General features: G+C 51.8%; 1 protein-coding gene across 1 annotated transcript; it reads right to left on the bottom strand.

The window, feature by feature from the left end:
• Positions 1-391: 391 nt before the first annotated feature.
• Positions 392-26,561, bottom strand: PYROXD2 (pyridine nucleotide-disulphide oxidoreductase domain 2). The gene is made up of 16 exons (XM_007187392.2): positions 26,358-26,561; positions 21,643-21,662; positions 19,111-19,204; positions 18,959-19,032; positions 13,893-14,048; positions 11,781-11,934; positions 9,898-9,959; positions 9,708-9,805; positions 7,118-7,259; positions 6,600-6,734; positions 5,277-5,349; positions 4,858-5,014; positions 4,333-4,487; positions 3,510-3,616; positions 1,883-2,003; positions 392-1,127 (listed from the first exon to the last, which is right to left on the bottom strand). Exons 1-16 carry the CDS (start codon positions 26,482-26,484, stop codon positions 1,057-1,059), a joined length of 1,746 nt encoding a protein of 581 aa, XP_007187454.1. The 5' UTR covers positions 26,485-26,561; the 3' UTR covers positions 392-1,056.
• Positions 26,562-26,847: the final 286 nt, after the last annotated feature.

The following is a 26,847-nucleotide window of genomic DNA, read 5'->3' as shown; positions in this document are numbered from 1 at the left end:
GATGTCAAAAAGACTGTTTTCTGCAGAATCCAGAAATGACAATAATATCTCCACCAACAATATTAGCAGCAAGACCACCACCGTGTACCAAATGCTTATCTTGTGCCAGATAGTGGACTAAACCATGATCTATTGTCTTATCTGATCTTTAAAACAACTCTTTTACAGATGACAAATCTGGGTTTATCGAGGTTAAGTAATAAGGCAGGTATTTGTTAGTCTGTATAAATTTGCCCAGGAAAAGGAGGGAGGTGATGCCCCAGGGAACGCTGCACCTCCTCTGCTGATGGGGGCTCTGGACCACGGCCTTGGCTGCTGGGATGGAAGAAGCTGGATTACCACGGGGACATTTGTGTGACACTTTCTGATCAAGAGTGACAACACAACTCACTTCAGAATAACATAGGTTTATGTGGAAAGATTTTAGTGATGTGACAGGTATGGCTCGCTCATGGGAAGTAAGAGGTTGAATCTCCAGAACTGGGAATGTGGGTCCCCAGATGGCCCTCAGCTACACCCACCTCGCACTCACTCTGATTCTGGCGGTTTTGACGGCCTGAGAGGCATGCACTGCTCCGGCCAAGGCCCCTGTGGGTGACTTTGTAGGGCACTGGGGAATTGTGTCCTTTCTTATACAGTTTGCCAGAAATGTGACGGCAGTAGACTGGGCCTCCCCAGGGCAGTCCTTCAATCAGCTGGTAGAGGGGGCCTAACAGTGTGGAGAGGATGCTTGTTGATCAGACGGACTGTTTGGAGCTGATGTTGTGAGATTACTGAGTATCCCAGACAAGTTTATCCCATCCGGTTATTACATATTACCTATTGTACTAATACACAGAAAAATGCAAACTATCGATATAAAACAAAACCAGTTCATTCAAGAAGCCATAGATGCAAGGTTAACTAGGACCCAATGTAACTTGTACGTGTTCTCTAGAGTAGTGGCTTGAGCCTTGAGGACTTGCCTGCCTCAAGCCATATCCTGGGAAGCTGACCCAATGGAGACTTAACATCTCAAGGGTGAATTCATCTTCCTGGGTCAGAGTTGGTTTGGGGTCACATGCTCCTGAGGTCCCTAAAGACCACGTGAGCTGCATTGCGTCCAGCGGCTCCCATGACACCTCCTCCTGGAAGGGAGTCTCCCATGAAACAAAGCTGTGCTCACCCCCCTCCCACCCCTCTGCCCCCCCACGGGACTTGCTGACGCACCAGCCACAAAGCAGAGCAGGGACGCCTAAAGGGTGATGCTGGGGCCGTGGGTATCAGAACCACCTGGGATGATTATTAAGACAGATCCTGGACTCCCCTGCATCAGTGCAGGAAGGGCCAGGTGCCTGGTCCAAGCAAGTGGCCCCCTCCCTCCGCCCCCCAAGCCTGAGAGCCAATGGGCCAGATGGCGAGACTCCCAGCACGTGAAACTAGAATGAGGGATTAAGGATTCAAGAGGAAGTCATGGAAGTGTGGACCCTGTCTGGGAGGCCAGGGCCCACATAGCTCAGAGGAAGCATCTATATGAGATGAGCTTCCGTGGGGTCAGTAGGCCTGGGAGGGGAGCAGGGAAGAATTTTCAGATTGAGAAACTGAACTTTGCCGATCCTTACTGGTCTCAAATACGGATGGGGAATTTAGAGGTGTGGGTCTTACACAACCCACCGTGGGAACTTGGAGAGATGCCTCCACTGGGACGTATCCCCAGGCCTCGTGGGGAGGGGGCGAGCTAACCCGAGGGTTGTGGCCGGAGAATTCTCAACGTGGGTGATGGCTTGTTCTCCTGGGAGTTCCCTCCCTCTCACCTCCGCTCTTGTTTACCCTGCTCCCCTGTCTGCAAGCCTCTGCCAGCCCTTGACGCCCGCACAGGGTAGTGGGACCGAGGGTCACTCACCAGGATGGGCCCCACTTCCGCAGAGATACAGGCCCCGGACAGGGCAGCGGTAGCTGGAGTGCAGGGGCACAGGGCGGGCAAAGTACAGCTGGTCCAGGGCCATGGCGCAGTGGAATATATTCTGCAGGAGGCAGGGCCACAGTCGTTAACATAGGAGTGTTACAGTCTCCACCCGTTCCCCTCCCCTGTTCTCCAAGGAAGGTTCTTCTCCTTCCAGGATGTTTTCTCGGGATCTTGTGAAGCAGAATGAGGAGGGGAAGAGAGAGAATAGGCACAAGTCCTAGGGCTGCGGGTGAAGTTTCCTAGAGGCATTTTTCAAGAAGGAAGAAGGGTAGGGAGCATCTTCAGAGGATAAGGGGACTGAATGGGAAAGAAAACGGAAATTTTAAAGATGTTGCTGTGTACTATGAATCCCCCTCACTCTGTTTGAAAAACAGAGGAAGTTAATTTATTTTGACTGCTAGCACATGTTTCTTTGGCCAAGACACCCAGCTGAGCTTGTGCCCTGGGGTTCCAAGGTCACAGTAAATGGCAGATGGATACTGGGAGCTGAGCGCGGTTCCGCCCCACTGGCCTGGGTCAGACCAGCCAAGGAGGGAGGAGGTGTGGGGGAAGGGGAAGGGCACACCTGCGGGGCAGGTCTGGACAAGAAGACCAACATCTGCTGGACATCACCGTGGGGATGGCCTTCACCTGCCCCATCAACGTGTCCCAAACTGAGCTCGTCCTCTTCCCTCGAGTCGGCTCCTGTCCCGTCTTCCCTGCCTCCGTGGATGGCGTCACCTCCCCCTCCTTGGCCTTCAGGTGGACCCTTTACGTCCCCTCCACCCGTCCTCTGCATGCACATTTATCAAGACTTCTCAATCCACCTGCCCAAGCCTTCCGCCTCCGCCCTTTCCCTTCCCTTCCCACTGCCTGGCCTCCCTCCCTCTCTATCCGGCCCAGTGCTGTCCAGTAAATATATAACGGGAGCCTCACATGTAATTTTAGATTCTCCAGTAGCCACATTAACACTTAAAAGGAAACTGGTGAAATTAATGTTAATAATATATTTAATTTAGCCCAATTAAATGATATATTTAATTTAACCCAATAGATCTAAAATATTATCATTTCAACATGTGTTTGGTATTAAAATTATTGATGAGACATACTACATTTTTCTGTACTCGGTCTTTGCAATCTGGGGTGCACTTTATACTAGAAGCACATCTCATTTTGGCCTGGCCACATTTAAGGGCTCAATAGCCACACGAAGCAAGTCACTGCTGTATTTGATCTGGCCTCCTGCCCCATCCCCCTGCCTCCAGGCTCAGTGAGTTTTTGATAACAGAAGTGTGAGCACATGCCGCCTGGGGGAGGGGAGGTCCCTCTGAAGAGAGGCAGATGGGAGGGGCTGACATGGACATCCAGGCAGAAGGGCCGCAGTCCTGGTGACCTGCTCAGTCACTCCTCCCTCACTGCCTAAATCTGACCGTGTCTCTGTCCCCTCTCTGCTGTGGTCTCTGCCTCTGTCCTCTCTTCCTGCTGAAGGCTGGGTGTGGAGGGACAAGATAAAGCCGAGTGGGCATGCCAGGGACTCGGGGTACAGGGAGAGTGTGACGAGAGACCCCAGTCCTGTACTCACCCCCCCAGGAAGCCCAAAGACTCTCTCCAAGTCAGGGGGTGTGAGGATGTCTCTGCCCACCACGGAGCGCTTGAAGCCAGGGGCATAGGCCTCAATGCAATCACACACTGGGTGCCAAACACAGGGAAACGACATGGTGTTAGGAGAAAGAAGAGGCGTTACGATTATACAGTTCGGCATATTTACTAAATTCATTAAACTCTACACCTAAAATGGATATTTCTTCATATGCAAATTATACCTCAATAAGCAAAAAAACAAAAACAGTCCACAGGCAAATAAACAATTCATTACAGAGGCCTATGGGTGTCAGGCTAGTCGAGCCTCCCACTCTTTCCCACCTTTTTACTCCAACCCTAAACACTTGTCTCCCCTTGAACATGCAAAAATTTCTTCACCTCATTGCTCTGCTCAAGTTATTTCTTTTGCTTGGAATGTACTTTGCTGCCTGGTCGACTCCTATTCATCCTTTAAAACCCAGCTCAAATGTCCCTTCCTTTGGAAAGCTCTCCTGTCTGTCTGGCTCACAGCTTCCTCCTTTGGTTCCCACAGTCCGTTGTACTGTGAGATTGGTTTGTTAGTCTCCCCAGCTGGTCTGTGAGCAACCTGAGGGCAGGAACTGTGTCTCTTTGGCTTTCTTCGCCCAGGGACTGACCCCAGCAGTTACTCACTGTGTTGATTTAGGTTTCCCTGCGTACTCCTCTCTCCTTGGCACAGAACCTGCAGGTGTTAATCCTGAACGGGGCAGTCAGGAGGCGAGGAGGCCATTCGGGATGCTCGGCCAGCTGTCACTGTGGAACCAGGGCGGTCTAGCCCTCCTCACCTCTGTCTGCGTGAGCGTTTCTCTCCTGCTCGTCCCAGGCCTTGCCTGCAGCCAGTGTGTAGGGCGTGTACTGAGTGAAGAGGGAGATGACGTGGCAGCCGGGGGGAGCCAGCGTGGGGTCCAGCGAGGAAGGGATGCAGAGCTCAATCATAGGTCTGCGTGCGACACGGGGAGGAGAGAGGGTGGGGCCTGCAGAGCGGCACCTGCCCGAGGGAAGGGGCTGGGGAGCCACTCTGAGATGACGGGACAAAATGAAGGCCTGAGATGGGAGGATGCCGGGGCCGGGCCGATGATCTCTGTAAGGTCATGGTGGTGTTTGCCTGCACGGGCTCGGTGACCACCAGGACAGTCCAGACCACCCACGGGGAGCTCCCTCATCTCCAGGCCCCTGTCCCCGGCCAGACCTGCAGGCTCCGGGCTCTCTGGTCCCTCCCAGGCCAGGGCGGTGAATGAGCAGCGGTCCCTGCCGTCCCACCACACCTCCTGTGCTCTAACCAGGGGCTCAAGTGTCTCCAGGGCCCCCACCTGTGGGAAGGCAGGCCATCCATGGCGTCTTCAAAAGCCCGATGGAGAAGGAGGGTGTCCTCACAGTTGAGGTGGATGGAGCACTGGTGATGGGGCAGCGGCTGGCCCCTGGGAGCATTGGGGGCCGCCAGGAAGTCAGGCAGCCTGTCGACAGCCACTGAGGGACCAAAGAGGAGGGTCAGGGCCCAAAGGCCTGTGTCCTCAGCCCCCCAGGGTCCTCTATCTCTACCCATCACCTGCTCACCCACATGGTGGACTGGAAAGAAAAAGTATGAAAAAGTGTTTCACCTTCAAACTGGGGGGCAGGCTGTGGGGCAGGGGATAGAGATGATGATGCAGGTCAGTCTTTCCCAGACATGGAGATTTCTCACTCAGATAACCTCAAAAGAAACAGCTCTACAATCTGGTGTGCCTCTTACCATTGATCTTGGTAACTGGCGACTGGGTGTCCAGCTGGGAGATTCTCTCCACAAACTCCTCAGGAAGCCACTCCTGAAAGAAGAAGGTTCTACCCTGGGGGTGGCCAAGGCCCTAAGGGGGCTGCTTTCCTCCTTTGCTCAGACTGGTCCCTCAACCTCTACTGCTGGAGACCCTCTCCCTCCCTCAGAGCTCGGCCAAACCACTTCCTCTGTGAAGCCCTCCTGGACCCCTCCCGCTCAGCGCTAACCACTTCTTCCTTTGCAGTCTGCCAGCGTCCTGGCTGTAAACGGCCCACACCAGCTCCTGCTACGGATATGGCCCGTAGGCTGCAGCATCTTTCTCCTCTGGTCTGTAGCTCTTGGAAGTCTTGATGATCTCAAAATTGTCTCAAGATGCTTTTGAACTGATGTTTGCTGAATTTGATTACTGGAATCACTCAGAAAAAGTGGTGCCTTGCCCCCAAGAATAATCCCCAAATCGCTGGGAGCTCCATGCTCATACACATATTATCATTTCTTTGGGGGACAGGGAAGGTGTGATCAATTGCAAAAACTGCCCCAAGTCCCCAACCCTCCTTGTATGCACACCCCTTTTTATTGCCCTCCCACTGTGACTGAGCTTGGCCATGAGACAAAGCTAATGTTAGCAAATAGGATACAAACAGAAGCACTTGCGTGATTGAGTTTGCTCAATTTTGCCTTTCGCCAGATCTGGACTACCGTGCCGGGGGGTGAGAGACACATGGGGCAGAGCTGCGTCATCCTGGACATTCTGACAGAGACCGCTGGATTAGCCACAGCCATCAGCAGGGCCCACTAGTGACCCGCAGCTGCTGGAGGATTGCATGAGTTAGCCCAGATCACTTGAACTCAGCCAAGATCAACTGATTTCTCCCGCACTGTGTGCTAAATCCGTATTTCTTGTTATACGCCCAGAAGCTGTGTGGTTGTTATGCAACATTCATGTGGCAACAGATCACTGACACAAACAGTGGAATTAGAGCTGGTTAGAGGGGAGAAATCAGGATAGTAGGAAAGCTGTAGAAGTAACTCTGGGTTGAAAGTCAGACCTGAGTTCTAGCTCTGGCTCTGCCAATTGCCAACTGCCTGGCCTCGGTCACCTCACCTCCCCGGACCTTTCCCCTCACCTGTGAGGCTTCTTTGCTCTTTGCTCCCTGCCCGTTAGGTAAGGAGAGAAGACAGATTTCCCCACATGCAGAGAGACCTGGCACTCGCATCTCCCACCCTGATGCAGCCCTGGTCCCCTTGATCCCTCCACATTCCAACCCCAGGCAGACATCTCACCTCCACTCCCAGCCTCACCTGTGGCGTCAGCTTCAGGAAGGTGATCTGTGGCGACGCGTTGGACAGCACCACTTTGCTCCTCACCTCCGAGCCGTCTTGCAGCACGACTCCTTGAACGCGCCCTCCACTGCTCACCTGCACCTTAGCCACTGTCTAAAGCCACGGGAAGGAGCCCCCAGGATCCCCGGGCAGGGAAATGCAGGTTGAGTCGTGGAGGATTTCCGCTGTCCATGTTGCTCCTAGGCACTCACGCCTCCTCAACCCCGGCCCCGATTTTCTGCAGCTCCTGGTGAGGCGTTAGCCCACCCCTCCAACGCAAAGGCTCAGCCCAAATGTGGGATAGTGGCTGCGAATTCAAAGGGGGTAGGCAGAGGAACTGGGACCTGGCTGACGGCAGTACAGGCTGCAGAGCCCGAGCTCCTCGATTCTGAGCCCAGCCTTGTCCATCAGTAAAATGAGGGACCCTCCAACTCCGAGACTTTGTTCTATTCTAAGATCCTTGCCAAAAATTGGGGTGGGGTAGAGGGGCTGTTCACCTTTTCAGTGAAGACACTTGCTCCGTGTGCGGTGGCTGAGCTTGCGATGGCGTCGGAGAGGGCACCCATGCCACCCTGGACGTAGCCCCAGGCCCCCCGCATCCCCTCCAGACCCCCCATCACGTGATGGAGTAACACATACCTGAGGACAGATCATCAGAATCAGTGGCTGGAGGTGGGGTTTAATCTCCTCAGAGCTCTAGGTGCAGAGAGTCCTTCCCGTCCTGTATCTTCAGCCCCTCCCTGCCCCCATCCAGCCCTGTCCGCCTATCCTTTAAATGAGCTCGAGACTCTTGCAAGAGCCCTTCGCTTCCCATTCTGCATCCTCTCCCCCTGTGAACGTCTGGGGGCAGAGCTTTGGTTCCAACAATGTGGCAGCGATGTCCAAACCCGCCTCTCCAGCTCTCTCCTGAGTGCCAGCCTGTATGCCCAGCTACGCACAGATATCTCCACTGGCGTGGCTTTGGGCAGGCATCTTAAACCCATCCCCTTGTCCCCACTCCCCGACCTGTTTCTCCATCAGTCTTCTCCACCCCAGTGAATGGCACCTTCAGTTTCCAACGGAAAACTGGGTGTCAGTCTTGCCTCCTACTAGGCCCTCACCACCTACATCGTCGAGTGCCTCCCAAGGAACTTCCCAAGGCCCCACTCCCTGCTGCTTCCTCCCGGGTCCAGGCCACTCTCTTCTCTTTCTTAAGTTGCTGCAGTAACGTCCTCCTAATTGGACCACCTTCTCCCACTCGTTCTTCCCTGTAGACCTTTCTCCACGTAGAACCTGGAGCCCAGTCTCAAAACTCAGCTGTGCTCCTGTCACTCAGCTCTTTTCAAGCCTTCACTGGCTTGTCGGTGCTCTGAGGGCGATGGCCAGTCTCCAAAACTGGCCTTCAGGGCTCCTGCCTGCTCGTCAGCCTCGTCCCTCCCTACACTCCCCCCACACCCCGCACTCCTATTAAGCCAAACCTCTCAGTGCCTTGAATAGATCATATAATCCACTTGCAGCTCCTACATTTGCACATGCTGTTCCGGAATCTAGAAGCCCCTTCCTCCCTCTTCTTTTATTTGGCTAATTCCTCCTGTCCTTAGAGTCTCAGATGAAACATCTCTTCTTCATTGGGAGCTTCTCTGAGCCTGGACCACGTTGCCCCACCATCACAGTGCCCACATCTCTCCATTCCACTCCTTGCTCTGTGTCTACCTCCCCCATTAGGATTTCAACCCCATTCACTACCGTGTCCCCGGACCTAGTCCCCAGGGAAGTGCTCCATCGATATTTATTGAAAGAATTAATGAAAAAACAAATGACTTAAAGGCCCATTTCACAAACTGGGCAGTAGCTAAGCCTCCTGAACACCCACAGAGAAAAGGACCAGAGGCCCCAGCTGGAAAATCTAAATTGGCTGGTTGATCTTGGCCAAGATGTTGCAACTGCTGCCAACTCCCACTTTTCCATGGCCCTGGGGAATTTGGGGCTGGCTTAGTGTGTGCTGAAAAACCACTTCCAAAGTGTGCTCTTAGCCCTTGAGAGATAAGCCACACTGACAGCTTCTAGCTGCATCTTCTGGTGGTGCACTGGAAATGGCCCAAGACTCGGCAGCATCCTCTATCCCAACACACACACACACACACACAACACACACAACACATGCACAACACACACAACACACATACAAAACACACAAACACACAACACACACACAACACACACAACACACATACAAAACACACAAACACACAACACACACACAACACGCACACACAAAACACACACACAACACATGCACAACACACACAACACACACGCACATACAACACACACACAACACACACGCACACACAACACACACAAAACACACACACAACATACACACACACACACACCCCTCCATTCCTGCTCCTATAGGGGCTCATTAAATCATACCGCAACTACACACTTCACTGTGTCTGACTGCCCCCTCTCGGATGAGGCTGTCAGCACACCCCCCGCTCACAAGGAGAAAGGCAGCTTCCCATCCATGTGAAGGTATCTGTGTGTGTGCGAGTCCTGGAAGCCAGGGAAAGGGTCTGCGGGAGAGGGACAGGCAACGGGGCTTTGTGGGAAGGGAAGAGATGATAGGTAGATAGGTAGATAGATAGATAGATAGATAGGTAGGTAGATAGGTAGATAGATAGATAGGTAGGTAGATAGGTAGATAGATAGGTAGGTAGATAGGTAGATAGATAGATGATAGATAGATAGATGATAGGGAAGAAGATACTCATGTTGAGATATCACAGGAAGCAGGACAGAGGCGTTTCTACTGAAGCAGTAGGGGGTAGTGGCTAAGAAGAAAGACTCGGGCTGGGGTTGGGGGGAGGTCAGACAACTTGGGCTGGAAATCAGCTCTGCCACTTACTCGCTGTGTGACTTTGGGAGGGATACTTCCCTTCTCTGAACCACGGCTCTCAGATGTTGCTTTGAGGCTTAAATGAATCCTGTGTGAAGTGCTTGGCTCCTGCCTGGCTCACTGGGTGAGCTCAAGGAACGATAGTTATCACTCTCCTGGGGGAATCTGCTCCACTCCTGCTGCCCCACCTCACCTGCCACACTCACCCACTCCCCGGAATGTAGGGACTTGTCATGGCTCCAATCACAGCATCCGTTGCTAGAGTAGCTTTTAGAGGCTCAGACTCAAACCACTGATCCAGCACCTGGGACAGCAAGACAGCCAGGAGAAGGGCTTACCTCGGGAGCAGAGGCCCCCTCACTGCGAGGTCCAGCCTGAGGCTGGGGAGCCCCTCACCTTGACAGCTGGAGCTGTGAGGACCTGGTAATACTGGGGCAGCTGGGCTCCCAGGATGCGACCTAAAGGAGAAGATCCATAAAATGTAAACTGAGACAGGCAAGAAGGGAACACTCTTATCCATAATGTCTCTGCACCTGTTTCTTTACCTATAAAATGGGAGTACAAAACACTCTGTACCCCTAAGAGCTATTGGGAGGATTAAACGAGGTATGTAGAGCATTTCTAAAGCATTTCCATAGGCACTTAATACATTTTACCTGTTAGAATTATTTTTGGGCAATTTTTAATTTGTATCTTATTCCCCTACTTTGAGTTCTATAAGGCCGCACCCTGGGAAGCAGGAGCTTGGCTAATCCATTCCTCTGATACTGATTCAAACTATCTCCGAGAGTAACTGGGCACTAGGACCTTGAAGGCAGAGGTCATGAACCCTAGGCATTGTAGCCCCAGTGCCCAGCTTGGTGCCTGGCACATAGCAGATGCTCAATAAATATTTACTACATGAATGTTTATTGTATGACGCTCCTTGGACTGGTAATCTGGGAGGCGATGTCTACTTTTGGCATCTTTGGTAGATTCTACTGGCTCTGATCCTTCACCCCTCCCCGTGTCCACACACTTTGCCATGTAACTCTGCACTGCTTCCCTCCCTAGCTGAGTTGACCGCCCTGCCCCTTGATTCTGGGCTCAAATGATTTGCTTGGCCAGTGGAATGTTTACTGATGTGATGCAGTCAGAGGCTTGAAACTGGCCTGCACATTGGGACTTGCCCTCTGTGCTTCTGTCATTGACATAAGAAGGCCACGCCTGGACTAACCTGTGGCTTCCAAGAAGAGGATTAGAGGCACCTGGAACAGAGCTGCCCCAGCCACAGACACATGCATGAGACCAGACCAGATCAGCTCAGCCCAGCTGGGATCAGCTGAACCATGCAGACACTTGAGAAATAAATGTTTATTTTTATATGCCACTGGAATTTTGTAGTCTGTTATGCAGCAATTTTGTGACCACAGCTAAGTGATGCAGTATTTTTCTAGAATATAGAAGCTAAACTGGTTTTTGTACCCTAGAGGAGTGGTAGAAAATAATAGCAGGTTTGGTAAAACTTCCATTCTCATACCCACGGCAGACATCACTAATTCATCACAGATATTTTTCTTGCTGAGCCCAATAACCTAGCATCCTTCTTGTATGGGGGCATCTCTTCAAACTCTCTTGGCCCCATCTCTCATTCCAGCCATGCCTATGGTGACGAGCTCCGTGCAGGCTCTGGTCAGCTTCACACAGTGCAACCTGACAGCATCCCGCCTCAGACCTGAAGATGCACCTCTTCATTTCTTCCCTGGGGCTTCTCTGGCACCACGACAGGACACCCACGGGAACCCGCTTGGCACCCATGGATGCACAACCCAGAAGTTAATGCCTCATGTGGGAGTTAATACCCCAGGGGGCAACCTCTGACCACTGGGGGACAGAACCCAATGGGTAAATGTTTCCCCTTTCTTCCTTGGGCATGTCCTCATGTGCATTTCCTAAGGCTTCTCAGAGGGAAGGACCTCTGAGAAGGACCTCATCACCCACAGTGGTGGCCAGCTCAGTAATGCACCATGGTATCGACTCTCCCTCTTTCCCGTTTCTCCTCCTTTCCTTGGGATCCCATTTCAAAATGAACTACTTGCACATAAGCCTTTGGCTCAGGCTCTATTTTTAGAGCACGGCATCCTAAAACTATGTCACTTAAAGTGCTCCAGGTGGCCCCTATTAATCGATGGCAGTTGGCAGGCTGCCTTGGAGGTCCAGGCTTACGTCCAATTGTGGAGAAAATGGGCTCAGTCACATGAAGGTGCTCATCATGCCCAGATGCCTGCCCTTGGACTTACCCGCCTGCAACAGGGGCTTGAGGGTGGAGAGCGACTTGAGCCTCTGCAGCAGGGAGCCCCGCTGGAAGGCCTCCATGTCCACCGGGGCTGCGTCCAGCAGAGGGTCAATGGCTAACGCCAAGCGATTCATGAAGGCCTCATATTTGGGAAAGGCCTGGAACAGAGCTCCGAGTCAAGGCCCCATTGCCTAGAATCCCACAAAGACACTGTCCCCATGCTTGGCCCTCCAGCTGCCCCATGTGGCCTGCTGCCCCCCAGCTGAGCCTTGATTCCTCAAGCCTCACGCCCAGCGTGGCTCAGCCTGGCTGTGCTGGGTTACTCCCAGTTCTAGGTCTGTGCGCTGATGTCAACACTAGGGGAGGTCAGAGAGAGCCTGGGTAGTAGGAGGGCCACCATGTAGTGGCACGGACAAGGGGGTTGATGCGGGCCAAGACCAGTCATCAGCCACGGAAACCTCAAGTATCCTAGGAAGTGGTCTCTGTGATAAACCAAAAACCACTTAAAAGTTTCCCTTCTCTGTCCTGTCTTTCTATATCTTACTGATAAAAGTAAGCTCTCTCTGCCTGTATTCCAGCACGCTGACTGTTCCTTCCTGGGCTGCAAGTCTCCCGCATCCTCTTGTCATCAGCAGGGACAGAAACTTGCATCCCTTCACCCCACAACCTCCCGCAACAGAATCCATTTCGACAGCCTGGTTATGACCCCCACACCCTCTTCCCTGGATGGGCAACAGGAGCAAGGATGGACACCCGGGCTACCCAAGGCCCTATCTTAATTCTCAGCCGAGAGCTTTTAATTTTTGGTTCATCTAGACTCATGGATATACCCATGGAACTTCAACAACCGTTACATAAAGAAAAGCTCTGTGTTGAAGTACATTGGAGAATCTTGATTAAAATGAAGGTAAACAGCTTTCTCTGCAGCAGGTCTTTAATGTGACAACATGCAAAGACAAAACCAGAATTCAGCTCCTTACTTTCCACAGTGGGATGTGGCCTCTGACTCCTGCTCCTGTGGTCACCAGCACACAGGGCCACGGCCACACACGGCCAAGGCCACTGCGCTATAGGCCCAGGGACCTGGCCTTGTCCTGAATCCTCTCTAGTGCATCTGAGACAAGCAGGACTTGGAAGAGAGGGTGTAGGCAGTGGACCCCAACTCACTGCACAAAAGAATCACTCGAAAAGCACTTTTTTTTGGTTGACTTGATCGTCAGCCAGTGTTTGGAAACCACTGGCTGAAGAGAGATGCTGTGTCTGTGGTTTTCTCGGTTTTACCCAATACTAGAGTAACACAACGAAAAGCAACACACATGGATTGGTTAACCCAGGTTCTTCTTATAAAAATGTTTCCACCAAGATATGAGTTAATGCTATGCCTTCAGCTTGTATCTAGGCTTGGTACAAAAAATGGCCATTCAAAGAATCTTTTTATATCTGTAAAACCAATCGCACCGGGCCCATTACATTCAACGACTCATCTAGACGAAGCTACCCAGCAAATTCCTCACAGTGCAATCCTAGGAAAAGAAATGTGCCTTCTCCATCAGATGTGTGCACTCCCTTTCACCAGACCTGCTCGCCATCATGGACACATGCTTGCCTTGGGCTGCCAGGGGATGATGCCAAAATAAATGAATATTTATTACGATGCTCTTGTCCTAAATTCCTGATTCGGTGTGTTCTATCCTTAACTGTCTCTGATCTTCCCTTCTTCTTTTTGGCCTTCATGTCTTTAATATTGATGAGCACTTGTAATTCTGTCCGAAAGCAGGAGAGGTAGAAAGCACATAGAGCAAAAGGACATATCAGCGGACTCCCTTCTGAAGTTCAGGCGGAGGCCACCTGAACAGTGGCCTCAGGCTGAACACACACAGGTTTGAGGGTCTCCAGTGCTCACTGGTCTTAACCACTGTCCTCCACCCCTTCTCTTTGCAGTGCCCAAGATCAAAGGCTGGCACAGACTGGAGCCCTCCTAGGGCGGATGAGGTGGCCTGTCCACGCCCTTGTGGCCTTTGACAACCTGCTCTAGGACAACTCCAAACAAGCCCATTTTCTTTCAAGAGCAGCCACTGGGCTGAGATGGAGATCAGTCTCTGGTCACCTTCCCTACCTGGGCATCCTTCCGTGAGAACTGGGCGATCTGCTTCTGGTTTTCTGCCATGTCTGTGCCCAGCAGAAGGGACCTGGGCACTTTGCCCGCTGTGCCCTCTTCCAGCATAGGTGTGAATGAGTGGGGGTTTCGAAGATGAAGCCTCAGCCCGTGTTTCTGCAGAACACAGACAGCACAGGTAACATTTGAAGGGATCTGCCCATGACCCTTCTCTGATTGTGTTTGTGTGACCACTTAGGTACCTGCATGCAGGTTCCCAAGGCCTGTGGTCCTGGTTCCCATTTTGATACAAGTGTATAAAAAGCCCTCTTGCGCAGGCACCCTATGGCAGACCATACCACGCCACCCCACCCAGTGCCAGGGACTGTACTAGGGTTTACAATGGTTACATCAGAACAGCTCTGTAAGTATATCATCCTCATTGTACAAATGCAACAGCAGAGGCTCAGAGAAGTGACATAACTTGTCCAAGGTCACATGGGGAGGTGGATCCTGGTTTCGAAACCACACCCCTGTGACTCCAAAGCCCTGGCTCTCAGGGCTAGTCTTTAAATGCCCCCATTTCAGAAATAAATAATTAAAACTGAGAAAGACACAAGAAAGCCACCGTCATGTGAAAATCCGTATTTACAAGGTGGATAAATCATTCACATCAGAAACAACTTATTTACTTTGCAGACTCATTTACTCCAGGGTCACTTTAAATGGAAGTTCCCTTGATGCATTGAAAATATGACTTGATTTACAAATATTTGACTAGCACACAGAACTTTCCAAGAGTACATTTACTTCTTCAAAGAAGGTGGAGATAAAACAAAAAGGGCCTGTGCTACCTCCACAAATAAGACTTACTGCTCCCGCTAGAGACTTCTTTTTTCTTAAACCACTTTATTGAGGTATAATTGACATACAAAGAGCTGTATGTATTTAATGTGTGCAACTTGACGAATTTGGCGTTTAGAGACTTCTTTCCCCAGATACTTGGTCTGCTCCCTCACCTCTTTGAGGTCTTTGCTCAAATGTCACCTGAGTAGCAAGTTCCCCATCCCCATCCCCTGCCCCCGAAATGAGATCTGTGAGCAGAAGTTTTAGGAAAACATGAGGAAACCAAAAGAGATCTTTCCAATAATTACAGCAGAAGCTTCCCCAAACCACAGGTGTTCCAGATGGCAGGATCTCCATGGTTGAGCATTCTGTGGAGGTGAGTCTGAGCGTTGGTAGGGGCAGGCTGGGAGACCCGCAGGATCCTTTCTAACACTAAGATGGGGAATGCCTTTGATTCCAAACTGGAGGAACTTCCAGCTTGGTTCTTCTTGATACAGTGAACTCTTTACTACCCAGGTGGCGTTGTTAGTTCCTCTGTGTCTCTCACCCTTGGCATCCCATCCATCACCAAGTCTCACAGCTCAGCCTCCAGACCTGGTCCACATCTCCCCGCCCTGACTCAGCCTGAGCCACCACCTCGTGAGCCACCGCCCTGCGACCACGGCTGCTTCCACCACAATCCACACCATCCAGCAGGTGCTATAACCTTTCATAAAGTCATAAATCCCATCACTCCACTTCTCGATCTAACACCTCTGCTGTCTGCCCCCTGCGCTCAGGATAAAGCACAGGCCCTTCCTTACAGCGCGCGAGGCCCTGTCTCCTCTGGCCCCTGCCCCTCTCTCACACCATCTGCTGCCTCTCCGCCGGGCACTGTCTGCTCTGGCCACATGACCTTCCTTCCCCTTGGGCCTGTCCACCTTCACTTCCCTCTGACTGCAACGCTTTCTGCTCAGATGGCCACAGGGCTGGTGACTTCTTGGCATTCGAATGCTAGCTCAAACGTCACCCCTTCAGGGAGGTTTTCCTGGTCACCAGTCCAGGCTGGACCTCCAGTTCCTCACTGTCACATTGCTTTATTTTCCTTTCTTTAGGTGGCACTTACTTCTCCCTGAAGTCCTCTCACTAAGAGCAGAAGCCTTGCCCGCTTCCCTCACCACCGTCTCCCCACACGCCTCTCCCAGGGCCTGGCACAGGGCAGGTGCTCAGAAGCATTTGCTGAATGAATGAATCAATAACCTCCGTCCACCGAAAAAGGGACCCAAGAGGATCCCAAGGGTTGTTTCAAGTCTCAATAATTGAACAGGATTAATTTATTTATCTGATTCCAGGACTTTCTCTCATAAAGGGAGCCATTGTTATTCTTGATGGTTTTGATGATGTGGTGTCAGAATAAGAAGGGGCTGTTAAACCACCGTTAGATTATCCCCGTTAGATGTGCTCAGATCACGCGGTTTCCCTCTTGTAAAAAACAAAACGCTTCTGATTTACCCATGGGATTTCTCAGCATCTACAGCCATGCTGGCTGGAAATTGCTGGAAGGGACAAGCCGTGTATTAGGGACCAGAGAAATGGGAGATTTAAGGGGTGTGGGTCTCAGAGTTGTGCTCTGGGGTCCTCCTGCTTCAGAATCATTGGCTCCTGGGCCCACCACAGTCCCACAGAATCACCCTTAGTTCCTCTGAGCAAGAACCACTTTCCCACCAGTTGCCCAGATTGTTCTGAGGGACCTGAAAATTTGAGAGCCCTGCCTTAGAGAGATTTCCGAGGAAAGCAGGAGCAAAGGGATGGGGTCGGGAGCCAGAAGGTGAGTGCAGGGCGGGAGGGAGGACAAGGGGGTGCCACTTGAATGAGGTCAAGGCTGGTCCAGGGAGAGTTGGGGAAGGCAGCTGCTGGCTGATACAGGATGAAAGACACCCCCTCCCCTCCGCCACATACACCCAGGGCAAAAGCTCTGCCCTCCATGTCTGGATCCCACGACTCACTGTGGGGCCACTGTAAAAGCAAGCTTACTATCCAGGTGGATAGAACTGGGAGATGATCTCATCGACAGCTGGGGAAACTGAGACTTGGAAAACAGGCCCAGTGAGGCCCTAAGCAGGTTGGCGGAATCATCCTCTGGCTCAAGTAGAGCTCAGTCTAATCGGGTACAGACTCACAGTGGGAAGGTCTGATAGGAAGTAGCAGCCCACAGGTCCTTCTGGAGCCTCAGTTTTCTCAACTGACAAATGGGCGTAATATTGGGTTGGCCAAAAAGTCCGCTCGGATTTTTCCGTAACATCTTACGGAAAAATCGAATGAACTTTTTGGCCAACCCAGTAATACTAGCTGACAGTTGTCAAGCACTGACCATGCCCCGGGCACTGCACTAATGATTAGCAAACACCAACCACTACAACAGCCTTATGAGGCAGGTACTATTACATCTTCATCTTACAGATGAGGAAGATGAGGCACCACCAGGCTAAGTCATACAGCTGGTAACAGCAGAGCAGGGATTCAAAACCGACCAGTTAGGTTCCGGAGTCTGCAATCTCAGTCCCGTGCTGTACCGAGGCCGGAGCTGCTGGAAGAGCTTATGCCTGTGACCTGGTCCACTGTCATCGGCAAAGTGCCTGGAGGTGCACGAGGCTGAGCTGGGTGGCTATCAAGGTGCCCACGGCAGCGGCACCTCACAGAACAAGGAGGAGGAGTCAGTTAGACCTGGCTCAAGCTCTTGGTCACTTCCTAGTGTGTGAACTTAACCCCCCTGAATCTCGGTTCCCTCATCATTAAATGGGGACACTACCTGCTCTTGTCTCACAGACGAGGACCAAGTGACAGAGCATGAAAGCTCGTAGCCCAAGATGTGACACTGGTAAAATAAATGCTCTTTCTTATTGTTTTGGAAACAGAATATTCCTAGAAAGAGGAAGAGTTGCCCTCCTATAGGTATCTTCTGAGTTGTCAACGTCCTGTTAAAATAAGGTACCCCGCACTCCAGACGGGATTAGTTCTGTGCATCATGCAGCCGGACTGCTTCCCCCCTTGATCTGAGCACCGTTCTCCTATTAATGCAGCCCAAGATCAGAGGTCAAAGGATATACTCAATTCACTTGGGAGCTGCTAGTTAAAGGAACCCTATGAGAATACCATTTTCAAATGAGTAACTTTTTTAAAAAAATAAAGAGAATAATTATGTGAAAATTTCTGTTCTGTGATCCTCAGCTTTCATAAATTAGATTTTTCAAAAGGAGGGTCTACCCCCACCCCTCCCCTCACACTTGCCACTCTGCATAATTGGTGTGTCTGAAAATTGCCTTCAGCTATCGTCTGGTTTGGACTGAAGTCCACAGACCCATTCCCAGGCCTTGGCAGGGTTTCATCCAGTCCTGGCTGGTGACAGGTGTGTGCTCTCTCTCTGTGTCTCTCTTAGGGGCTCAAAGAATAATTTCTTTAATGGGTGGCAGTGGATTAATGTCTTATTAATTTAAAATTTAGGGCGAAGTTGGTGCTGAAGTGTCATCAGCGTCATATACAGATGGCACAGGGGACCTTTTCTCCAAGTGGTGGGTGACAGAGGCACCGAGCAGGTAAAGCTAAGTGGGCTCCCGGAATGCATGACCAAGTTTGTCAAAGAGGCAGTGAGGGGGTGAAGGAATCTGAAAGAGCGGGGGGGCAAGACTGTGGACCAAGGTGAGGCTAAGAGGAGTCGACAGAGGCAGACTGTGAGTTCTCAGGATGCCCTCAAAATGGCCCAGGAGCCCAGAGAGGTGAAAGTCCCCGAGGCCGACTTCCTGCTCAAGCTGCCGAGGACGGTGACAGACTCTCATGTGTAATGATGGCAGAAATCAGCTCAGGTCCTAAGGCAGCTTCGCAAACTCAGATGCCCAAGGGTCCTAGCAGGTTTCCTATGGGGGCCGGACAGACCCCGGGAAGTGATGTGACAAAGCAGAGCTGGGACCGAATCCATGTAAAGGGCCAGCTGGTACAGCATGTAGGAACATGGGCCTGATGTTGACAAAGCTTGTTCTTCGAGAGGTTTGATTTGTGTATGAAATTTCCTGATCTTTAAGACACTGGGTGGGCCAGACAAAGCCCATTTGTGGGCAGGCACTATGGAGACCATGGGAGATAGACACATCCTCGGAGGGAAGAATAGCAACTGCCCACTTCCCCAGCCCCCAAGCCATGGAGCAGGTGGACACACACACACACACACACACACACACACACACACACACACACCCCACACGCTCTACCTTCAGCTCCAGGTCGGCGTAAATCTGCGGTCGTAGCAGGCTGAGGAGGTAGGATGCTCGGGAGAACTTAAACCCTGAAAACGAATCGGATGAAGACAGTAACCGGGGGTCACCGGTGGTCCCCACGCCCCGCACCCACCTCCATGGCTCACCTGGGATTATTTCCTCTGTGACAGCTGCACCCCCGATCACGTGGCGTCGCTCGAAGACTGCCGTGTTCACCCCCAGTCTCTGCAGGTATGCCGCCTGGGGCGGGGCACACAGGGCCCTCCCTTTACCCCTGGGGGCTGACCCGCAGTCTCAGGGTCCTCCCCACAGGGCTGGCTCAAGCTGCACCTGCCTCTGAGATGCCCTTCCCCCTGCCACCCATAAATTTTTACCCCCCCCCCCCCGATGTTCTCTAAGACCTGACATGATTGTCCCTGCCCCTCCACTTCCCAGCCCGAGGTGACCTTCCCTCCTGCAAGGTCCGGTGCCTCTGAACTCTTGCCCATCTCCTGGGGAGGTGGGGTGGCAAGCCTCGCTCTCCTCACTGGCCTGAGGCAGGCAGCACAGTGAACTTGCCTTGTGAGTGCTAAGCCAGACCGCCCAGGTTCCACTCCCCTTTCTCTTTTCTGCTGGGGCGGCATCAGTACCTAATCCATCCAGCCTCAGTTTCCTCATGTGCAAAAATGGGGCTGATGATAATAACACCCACTTTGACTGCTTCATGGGGCCGCTGTGAGAATTCTCTGAGCTGGTCCCTAGAAGGGGCTTACACGGGGTCCCTGGCACATGGGACGTGTCCAATCAATGAAGCCATGATTATAGCACAGCCTTATTTTGGGGAACAAATGATGCGGGGGGGGGGGATTAATTTTTCTCTAGCACTTAGTGGAAAATCAATAAATATTTGTTGAACCGAACTAGTCCTGAGTCTACAGACCTAAAATGCTGGTCCTCACACCAAGACAGCTACCACCCCCAAGGTGACAACAGGGATGGTGTAGCGCTGAAGGCAGACTTTTTAAAAAGTTCGCTTGGCGACTACAATGTGCCAGACACCGTGCGAGCATCATGTCATATGATCCACCCTAGAGGTCGGCACCGTGGTTCTCCCCATTTCACGGAGGAGGAAACCGAGGCTCAGTGAGGCTAATAGCTCAGGATCACGGAACTGATGAGTAGAGGTGTCAGGAACTGAACCCGGGCGGTCTGGACCCAGGATCTACACTCCTGACACATCCTAACGAGAAAGGAGAAAAGAGCAGCCCAACATGACGTTCAGAAGGTGGCCTGGCCCTCAGAGGTAAGCCCTGTTTCTCCCATTAGACGTGAACAATCTCACAATGATGACCGCAGACAGGGATAATCTAGACCACGACAAAATGGGACAGAGCAAGTCCACTTCACAATTGTGTCTAAGCACAAAAGAGACAGGGTCTACTGGGCCACCACAAACTACCAAATGCCCCGTCTCGGCCAAGGTGAGTGACGCTACGTGTGCACCGTGACTGTTCTCCTCACTCTAGTCTCCCCTCCCCGCACACACGGTTACTGAGATGCCTGCTCACAGGGTTGCCCCCACTCTGACAGTATCCAATCTAGAGCCAACCCCTACTTCCTTAGGCTCTCCCCAAATCAGCCAACCGAAGTGCACGTCCTAGAGTAAGTTCTTCCTATACCTCTTATCCTGGGACGCCCCATGGTGTCCCCATGCTCACCATTTGTGTAAGGCTCTATGAGCACATCATCTATTCCCTTCACCTCAATTCGGTGAGGGTGGGCATTTTAATTCTCATTTTACCATGGCTCAGAGAGATAAACTGACTCGCCTTAACCTTCTCAAATGGAAAGTGGCAGAGCTGGGGACAAACCCACGTTGGTATTAATACAAGATCAATGTTTTAAATTACTGATCGGTTGAGTTAAATAATGTCCCCTGTGAAATGTTCAAGTAAAACTGCTATGTCAGGGAAAGTCTTAAGATTTAACACAGGTCTCCTGGCTCTCCATGTTGCTGAGCCCCCTGCATTGATATTCTAGAGCGGCCGCTGCTTCAGGAAGATGCTCCATGTTAGGCTTGTGGCCTGAACCCCTCCAGCACACACTGTGGCCTCCTAGGGGTACATGGACTCTGGTCTGAGAAGCACAGCCTTAGGGTAACCCTGGCCTGGCTCAGCTTGGGACCCAGAAGCCACCTGTGCTGGGGCAGGACCCTGCTTCCTCTGCTAGGCCGGCTTCCTCGCTGTCTCCAGGGCACACTTTGGACCGTGTATAGCTGCTGTGTTCCCCAGGTTGGTACCTGGCCTAAACCTAGCTGGGGAACATGGGGTCTGTACACAAGGACAGCCCACCATCTGGAGTCAAAGGCCCCCCAGCCCCAGTTACCTGACCCTCCAGGCTCCAACCTGCCTCCCAGGCTATGCCCATTACACACTTTCCCAGCTATTTATCACCTCGCTTTTGAAAGGTCATGGGGGAAACCTATGAGCATTAAGGAGAGGAGAACAAGGGAGCCCCTGATATCCTCCTTAGTAACTGCAGATGTCCTTTCGAGCCAGCCGCTGGTCAGCACCAGGGCGCGAGGACCAGCCGGCCTTTCCTTCTCCCCCTCGGCCTTCATCCTGCTGGCTTTCTTACACTCCTGCTGAGGGCCACACACCCAGGGACCAATGAAGCGGGGCAGAGTGGGAGGGACTCACAGCCACCAGCCCGTTGTGTCCTGCAACGAGACGGAGGAGGGGGGAGGAAAGCGACAGTGGTCAGTGGGCAGACAGACACATTCCTGGAGGAGTGTGGCCACCCACCCCGTCCCCATGCCCATGAAGATCCTGGAGAGGTAGCAGAAGTTGGGGGACCCCCTCACCTGTACCTCGATGTTGGAACAGCATCTAGCTCAATGCTGTAAGACACCAGTCTTTGGGGAGTCAGAAAACCCTGGTTCTTGCCCTGAACTGAAAAAAGTCCTGTCACCCTGGCTTGGCCAGTGGCTCATGCTGGAGTGTGGACAGGGAGAAATCCACAGTCATTGGATGAAAACTATCCCACGAAGCCTCGCATTGCTGGACTTCTGGCACTTGGGGATGAGCGGGTGACTGTCAGAGGGAGTGTGACAGTTGACTTGCTGGGAAGAGGGGGAGGCGAGGCTGTACGGTGATGCCAGACGTCCCTGGCTGGCATGGAATCACCAGCCGTCTGGGTGAGTGCCGGTCCTGTGGACAGCTGCCGCCAGGCACGGCTTGTTGTGCCCAAGTGTGACTCACAACAGCGCCCCAGAAGGGGCGTCTCTGTCAATTCCCAGCGTTCCCCAAATAAAACAGGAAAAGCTCAGAATGAATGAAACACATACGGCTTTGACGTGCGCTAGAGGAGCTCGGCGCGCTTCAGGGGTGCCAGCTGACTGGGCAGATTTGTCTATTATAAAGTTTCTCTCCAAAAATTTTAGGCAGGCTGCCCCTGGGGTAGGAGCCCTGAAACTTGGCTTGGGATCCCATGTTCCACACCAAGCCCACTGCCAGCAAGTCCCTCTCCAGCTCTGAGAAGCTTCAGGATCACAGGAGAACTCAGGTAAACACCGATTCCCCAACCCCTTCCCAGAATCTACTCAGCAGGTTGGGGGCATGGACCAGGACGCACTTCACAGAAGCTCCCTGGTCATTCTGATGCAGGTGGTCTCAGACCCACAGGCCGAGCACATGGGGCCCTGGGGTTGGGGCCTGCCCTTTCCTTAGTCTCAGAATAAAATGCAGCAGCTGGAGAAGTCCTCGATGGGCAGAGAACAGGCCCTGGTTGCTTTCAGGGAGGGGGGGCCAGGCCTCCCCCGGGACACATGGCACATGCTTCTCTTTGGTGGTAGGAAGTCACTCTGAGTCTTCAAAGATGCCAGAAGATAACTATGTTCTCTGAGCGCCCACCTGAACCCAGCGTTGACTCTAATAAAAGGCTCAGCCATTAAATTGACAAACATCCCCAAATAGGAGGCAGCAATGACCCACATGATGGATTTCTCATGGCTGAACTGGTTTTGTTTTACACTTTCCACATAGAGACCCCCAGAATTTTCGAGGTCATTGAGCCAATTTATCATCCATTAAAGGAATCTCTGAAACGGAGTTTTTTAAACCTCTTTGACCATGATCTGAGGAAGAAATGCATTTTACTCTGTGACCTGACACCACCCCCCTCCAAATAAATGTCTTTCACAGAAACAAAAGTTTCAGGAACTAATATTAAATCATGTGATAAGCATGTGATGATCTACTTGATTATATTTCATTTAAAAATGCTGATTGATATAGTACTATTTTTAATATGTTTTTGATAATTTTCTTAAGAAAGTTTAAAAAATATGACGAAAGGGAATCATGAATGCATGGATTGCAACCTGAAATTTGGAAAGCCCTGCTCTCAAATACATATGACAAATTAAAGGCAGACTGTCCTGGGCTCATCCTGGCTTCTGCTGTCTTCCTCACGTGTAAAAACAGAGGGCCTGCCGGACCTGCAGTGTTGAAGGGAGGATAAGCAGTAATGCATGTAAAGCACCTGTCCCTTAGCAGACAATAAAACGTAGCTGCCTTTTCATCAGTGCTGATCATAAATCTTGGAAAACTAATAAAGGCTTCCAGACAACAAGGTCCAGTTCAATCATCACATGTAAGCCCACAAATGCACAAACAGACCTCAAAGGGCAAAGGTCGAGGATCCAACAGCCCAAGTTCCTCTGCCCTCCCCCACTCCCCCACCCCCAGTCCTGGCTGAGCCTTCCTGCGGCTTCTGGTGACCTCTCCTTTCCCCTTGAAGGAGTCTTTTTTTTTTTTTTTTTTTTATTAATTAATTAATTTATTTTTGGCTGTGTTGGGTTTTCGTTTCTGTGCGCGGGCTTTCTCTAGTTGCGGCGAGCGGGGGCTAATCTTCATCGCGGTGCGCAGGCTTCTCATTGTCGTGGTTTCTCTTGTTACGGAGCATAGGCTCTAGATGCGCAGGCTCAGTAGTTGTGCCTCACGGGCTTAGTTGCTCCGCGGCATGTGGGATCTTCCCAGACCAGGGCTCGAACCCGTGTCCCCTGCATTGGCAGGCAGATTCTTAACCACTGCGTCACCAGGGAAGCCCCCCTGAAGGAGTCTTAAGGGGTGGGCTCGGGCTCAGCTTATCTCCAGGCCAGACTGCAGGGTTCCTTATGCAGCAGGCACGGGGGAGCTCTGGAGAGAAGCTGTCTGAACATGGGTTCTTGAATGTGTGGGCTGCAGACACCTCCATCAGATCCATTCCAAGTGTTGGTTAGATGTGCTGACTTCCTCAGAATCCTAATCAACAGGTAGGGGGCCCAGGAACTGCATTTTAACAAGTTCCTTGGGTCATTCTTAGGCAAATTTAGTCAAATGACTAAATCAGGGTCCTCTTTAAGGGGGCTCCCAGGTTACCAGTGTGACTTCACGGAGCAGAGATAATCTTTATCTCAGAAGATGCCACTGTGTTCCTCACTCAGGCTGGAAATGCCTTCAAACCAGCAATTAGAGAAGCAATGTCAAAGAAAAACTCAGGCCTGAGACTCACACACTTGTGGCAATTCACCCAAGTATCTGGGGACCTACGATCAACCCTCTCTGCCAAGAGACAGCAGGGCTGGGCTGTCACCAAGGGCAGGAAAGGTGGGAGGCACTTCCATTTCCTGAGCCCAGTCAGTGGGGGCTGGAGCAGGAGTCCCCCAGCCCTGGAAGTTGGTGAGATAGTTGCCAAACGCAGCCCCTGGTAAAAAATTAAATTACATCAACTTACAATGAAATAATTATATTAAAAACAAAGGTAATAAACACTCAAAGCTTGTCACTTCCTAATTGTTTTACTTTGCTTTAACGGTTAGCTATGCTTTCACGGTTATTCCCCTCTATAGACCCATACAGGGGCCATGCTACATGATGATCCTTGGCTGCATCTCTCTCCCAAATTCACCTTTGGTGACATCATATTGGTAACTTTGAAAAAGGCCACAGTGGGAGTATTCACACTATGGAAATCTGCAAACATTACACACCAGGGCTTGAGTTATGCTTTTGGTTGTCAGACTTAAGAAAGTGATGGAGAACCTGCTAATAATGTAGATTAAACTTAACGGCAGTTGTGTCTGTAGCTGTTACATGGTGAGATGGTGCAAAAAATCGAGGAACTGTTCTTCCAGTGTTCGAAAAACATTATCTGATTGAGCAAAGTCATTCCTATCGTTGAGGAAGGAGTGAAGTTCAGACATAAATCTTTGTTCCACTTTCTTTCTGCTGTTTAAAGTAAATACAAATATCAAACAACATTCCTTTCAGAACTATTTTCATTTGTCAAATTGCAACCATAGGTTGGTTACTGAGTTTGGCAAAAGTCACAGGTACTTGGTAAGAATGGATTGGCTACCTGGAATTTAGGGTATTGTATTTTTTATCTGCAAAACTGCGTGCTACACTTCTTTTACTTCCATATTTATAATAGACTTATGTATGGATATATATGCACACATTTTCCCTGGAGAGGTGACTGGTAAACATTTGCCAGCACACGGCTGCTCTTTGTAGGGGTAAAAATGAAGAAATGCCCCAACAGGGACGCAGCTTTAAAGCTGTGTGACGAGCATGTCCTTCCAGGCCTGTCATGGTTGCTCTGTATAAACCCAGTTGGAAATAATGTCAGAAGCTGAAATTGGGGGCTCTGTGTGAGTGTGAGTGGAAGGCCCCGAGGAAAGGCAGCCTGGTCCTGGCCCGCAGCCTCACACACTCGCGGTGGAATCAGGTGCCCTGCAGCCTGGGGCTCAGCAAAGCATAGCAGGGTCCCTGCAGCAGGTCTCCCACGTGCCCAGGCAGGCAAGGCAACAGGGGCTGTCACCCTCTGCGCATAGGCAGGAGGAGCTCTGGGACTCATTTCTATTTTTTCCTTTATGCTCCCCTTTATGGAGCAACTGCAGTGTCCTCGGGATGGGGCAGGAGTCTCAGTGGTCAGGTGGTGGTGACCAGAACTCAGGACACTTGGGGCAGCTGGATTTCACACGTCTGTTGTCCCAGGGCTCTTTCCTTCCAAACCTTACGTACCATATGCTTTCCAAGAATATGGTGGCAACTAGCTAATTTCACAGGAGATACATGGAAACCCCTTAATTCACCTAGTCCTCCCTGGTCATTCTAGATGGTAAGACCCAAGCCCGGAGAGGGCAAGAATCTGCCCCAGGCCGCACAGTGAGTCGACAGCAAAGCCAACCCCAGAACCCCCGGCATCTGCCCGCAGACAGGTGCGCTTTCCACACCAGCACCTGCCCTCATCCCAACTCCTGGCCAGCTTGTGCCAGAGTAGAGGGACGCGAGGGGCTTGGAAGGGGCCCCTCCAGGCTTCTGAGCGGGGCTGCCCTTCGGCCCCTCAGCTCCGGCCCAGCCCACTTTACCTGCTCCTATTACCACCGCATCGTACTCCGGTTTCAGACGTCCCCTGGCGTCGGAGTGAGCTCGTCTCCAAGCCGGGCGGGGAGAGGCGCCCACGGCCCTGCAGAGCCCTCGGCCACATGCAGCCATTTCTGCCCCGGGCTAGGCCAAGAATTTGCTTGCAAGCAGCTTTTCGTGCCTCTCCAGGCAGGGGGAGGAGCAGGGAGAAAGCAGGAAGAGAGGAGGAGCTGCAGCCCAGCTGCCGTACTTGGCCCTGGGCCATGACTAAACAGGGGACGCTGAGCTGCCCACAGCCCAACCTGGCCCCGTCCACACCGGGCCGAGTCGCGGGAGGTCACCTGTTAACCAGGCAGAAGTCCTGCGTCTCCAAGCCTCCGGAGAGTAATCACCGTGCTGCTAATTCTCTAGGGCTCCTGTGTGCCAGGCCCTGTGCTGACCACGGTTGTGCAGCCCCTCGTGTAAGCCCCAGACGAGGGGCACTGAGGCTCGGAG

The sequence above is a fragment of the Balaenoptera acutorostrata genome, chromosome 16 (assembly GCF_949987535.1).
Source record: "Balaenoptera acutorostrata chromosome 16, mBalAcu1.1, whole genome shotgun sequence".
Classification (NCBI taxonomy): Eukaryota; Metazoa; Chordata; class Mammalia; order Artiodactyla; family Balaenopteridae; genus Balaenoptera; species Balaenoptera acutorostrata.
The sequence above is the reverse complement of the archived record's forward strand: the minus strand, read 5'-3'. Positions and strand labels throughout refer to the sequence as shown.

Bases quoted from the DNA above. Each gene is read 5' to 3' on its own strand.
- PYROXD2 (XM_007187392.2), bottom strand. From the start codon at position 26,484: ATGGCTGCATGTGGCCGAGGGCTCTGCAGGGCCGTGGGCGCCTCTCCC. The intron at 14,049-18,958 runs GTAGAGCGTGTG...TGTGTTCTGCAG, and splicing joins ACGCCGACCTGGAGCTGAAG to AAACACGGGCTGAGGCTTCA. The intron at 4,488-4,857 runs GTGGGGGCCCTG...TGTCGCACGCAG, and splicing joins GATGGCCTGCCTTCCCACAG to ACCTATGATTGAGCTCTGCA.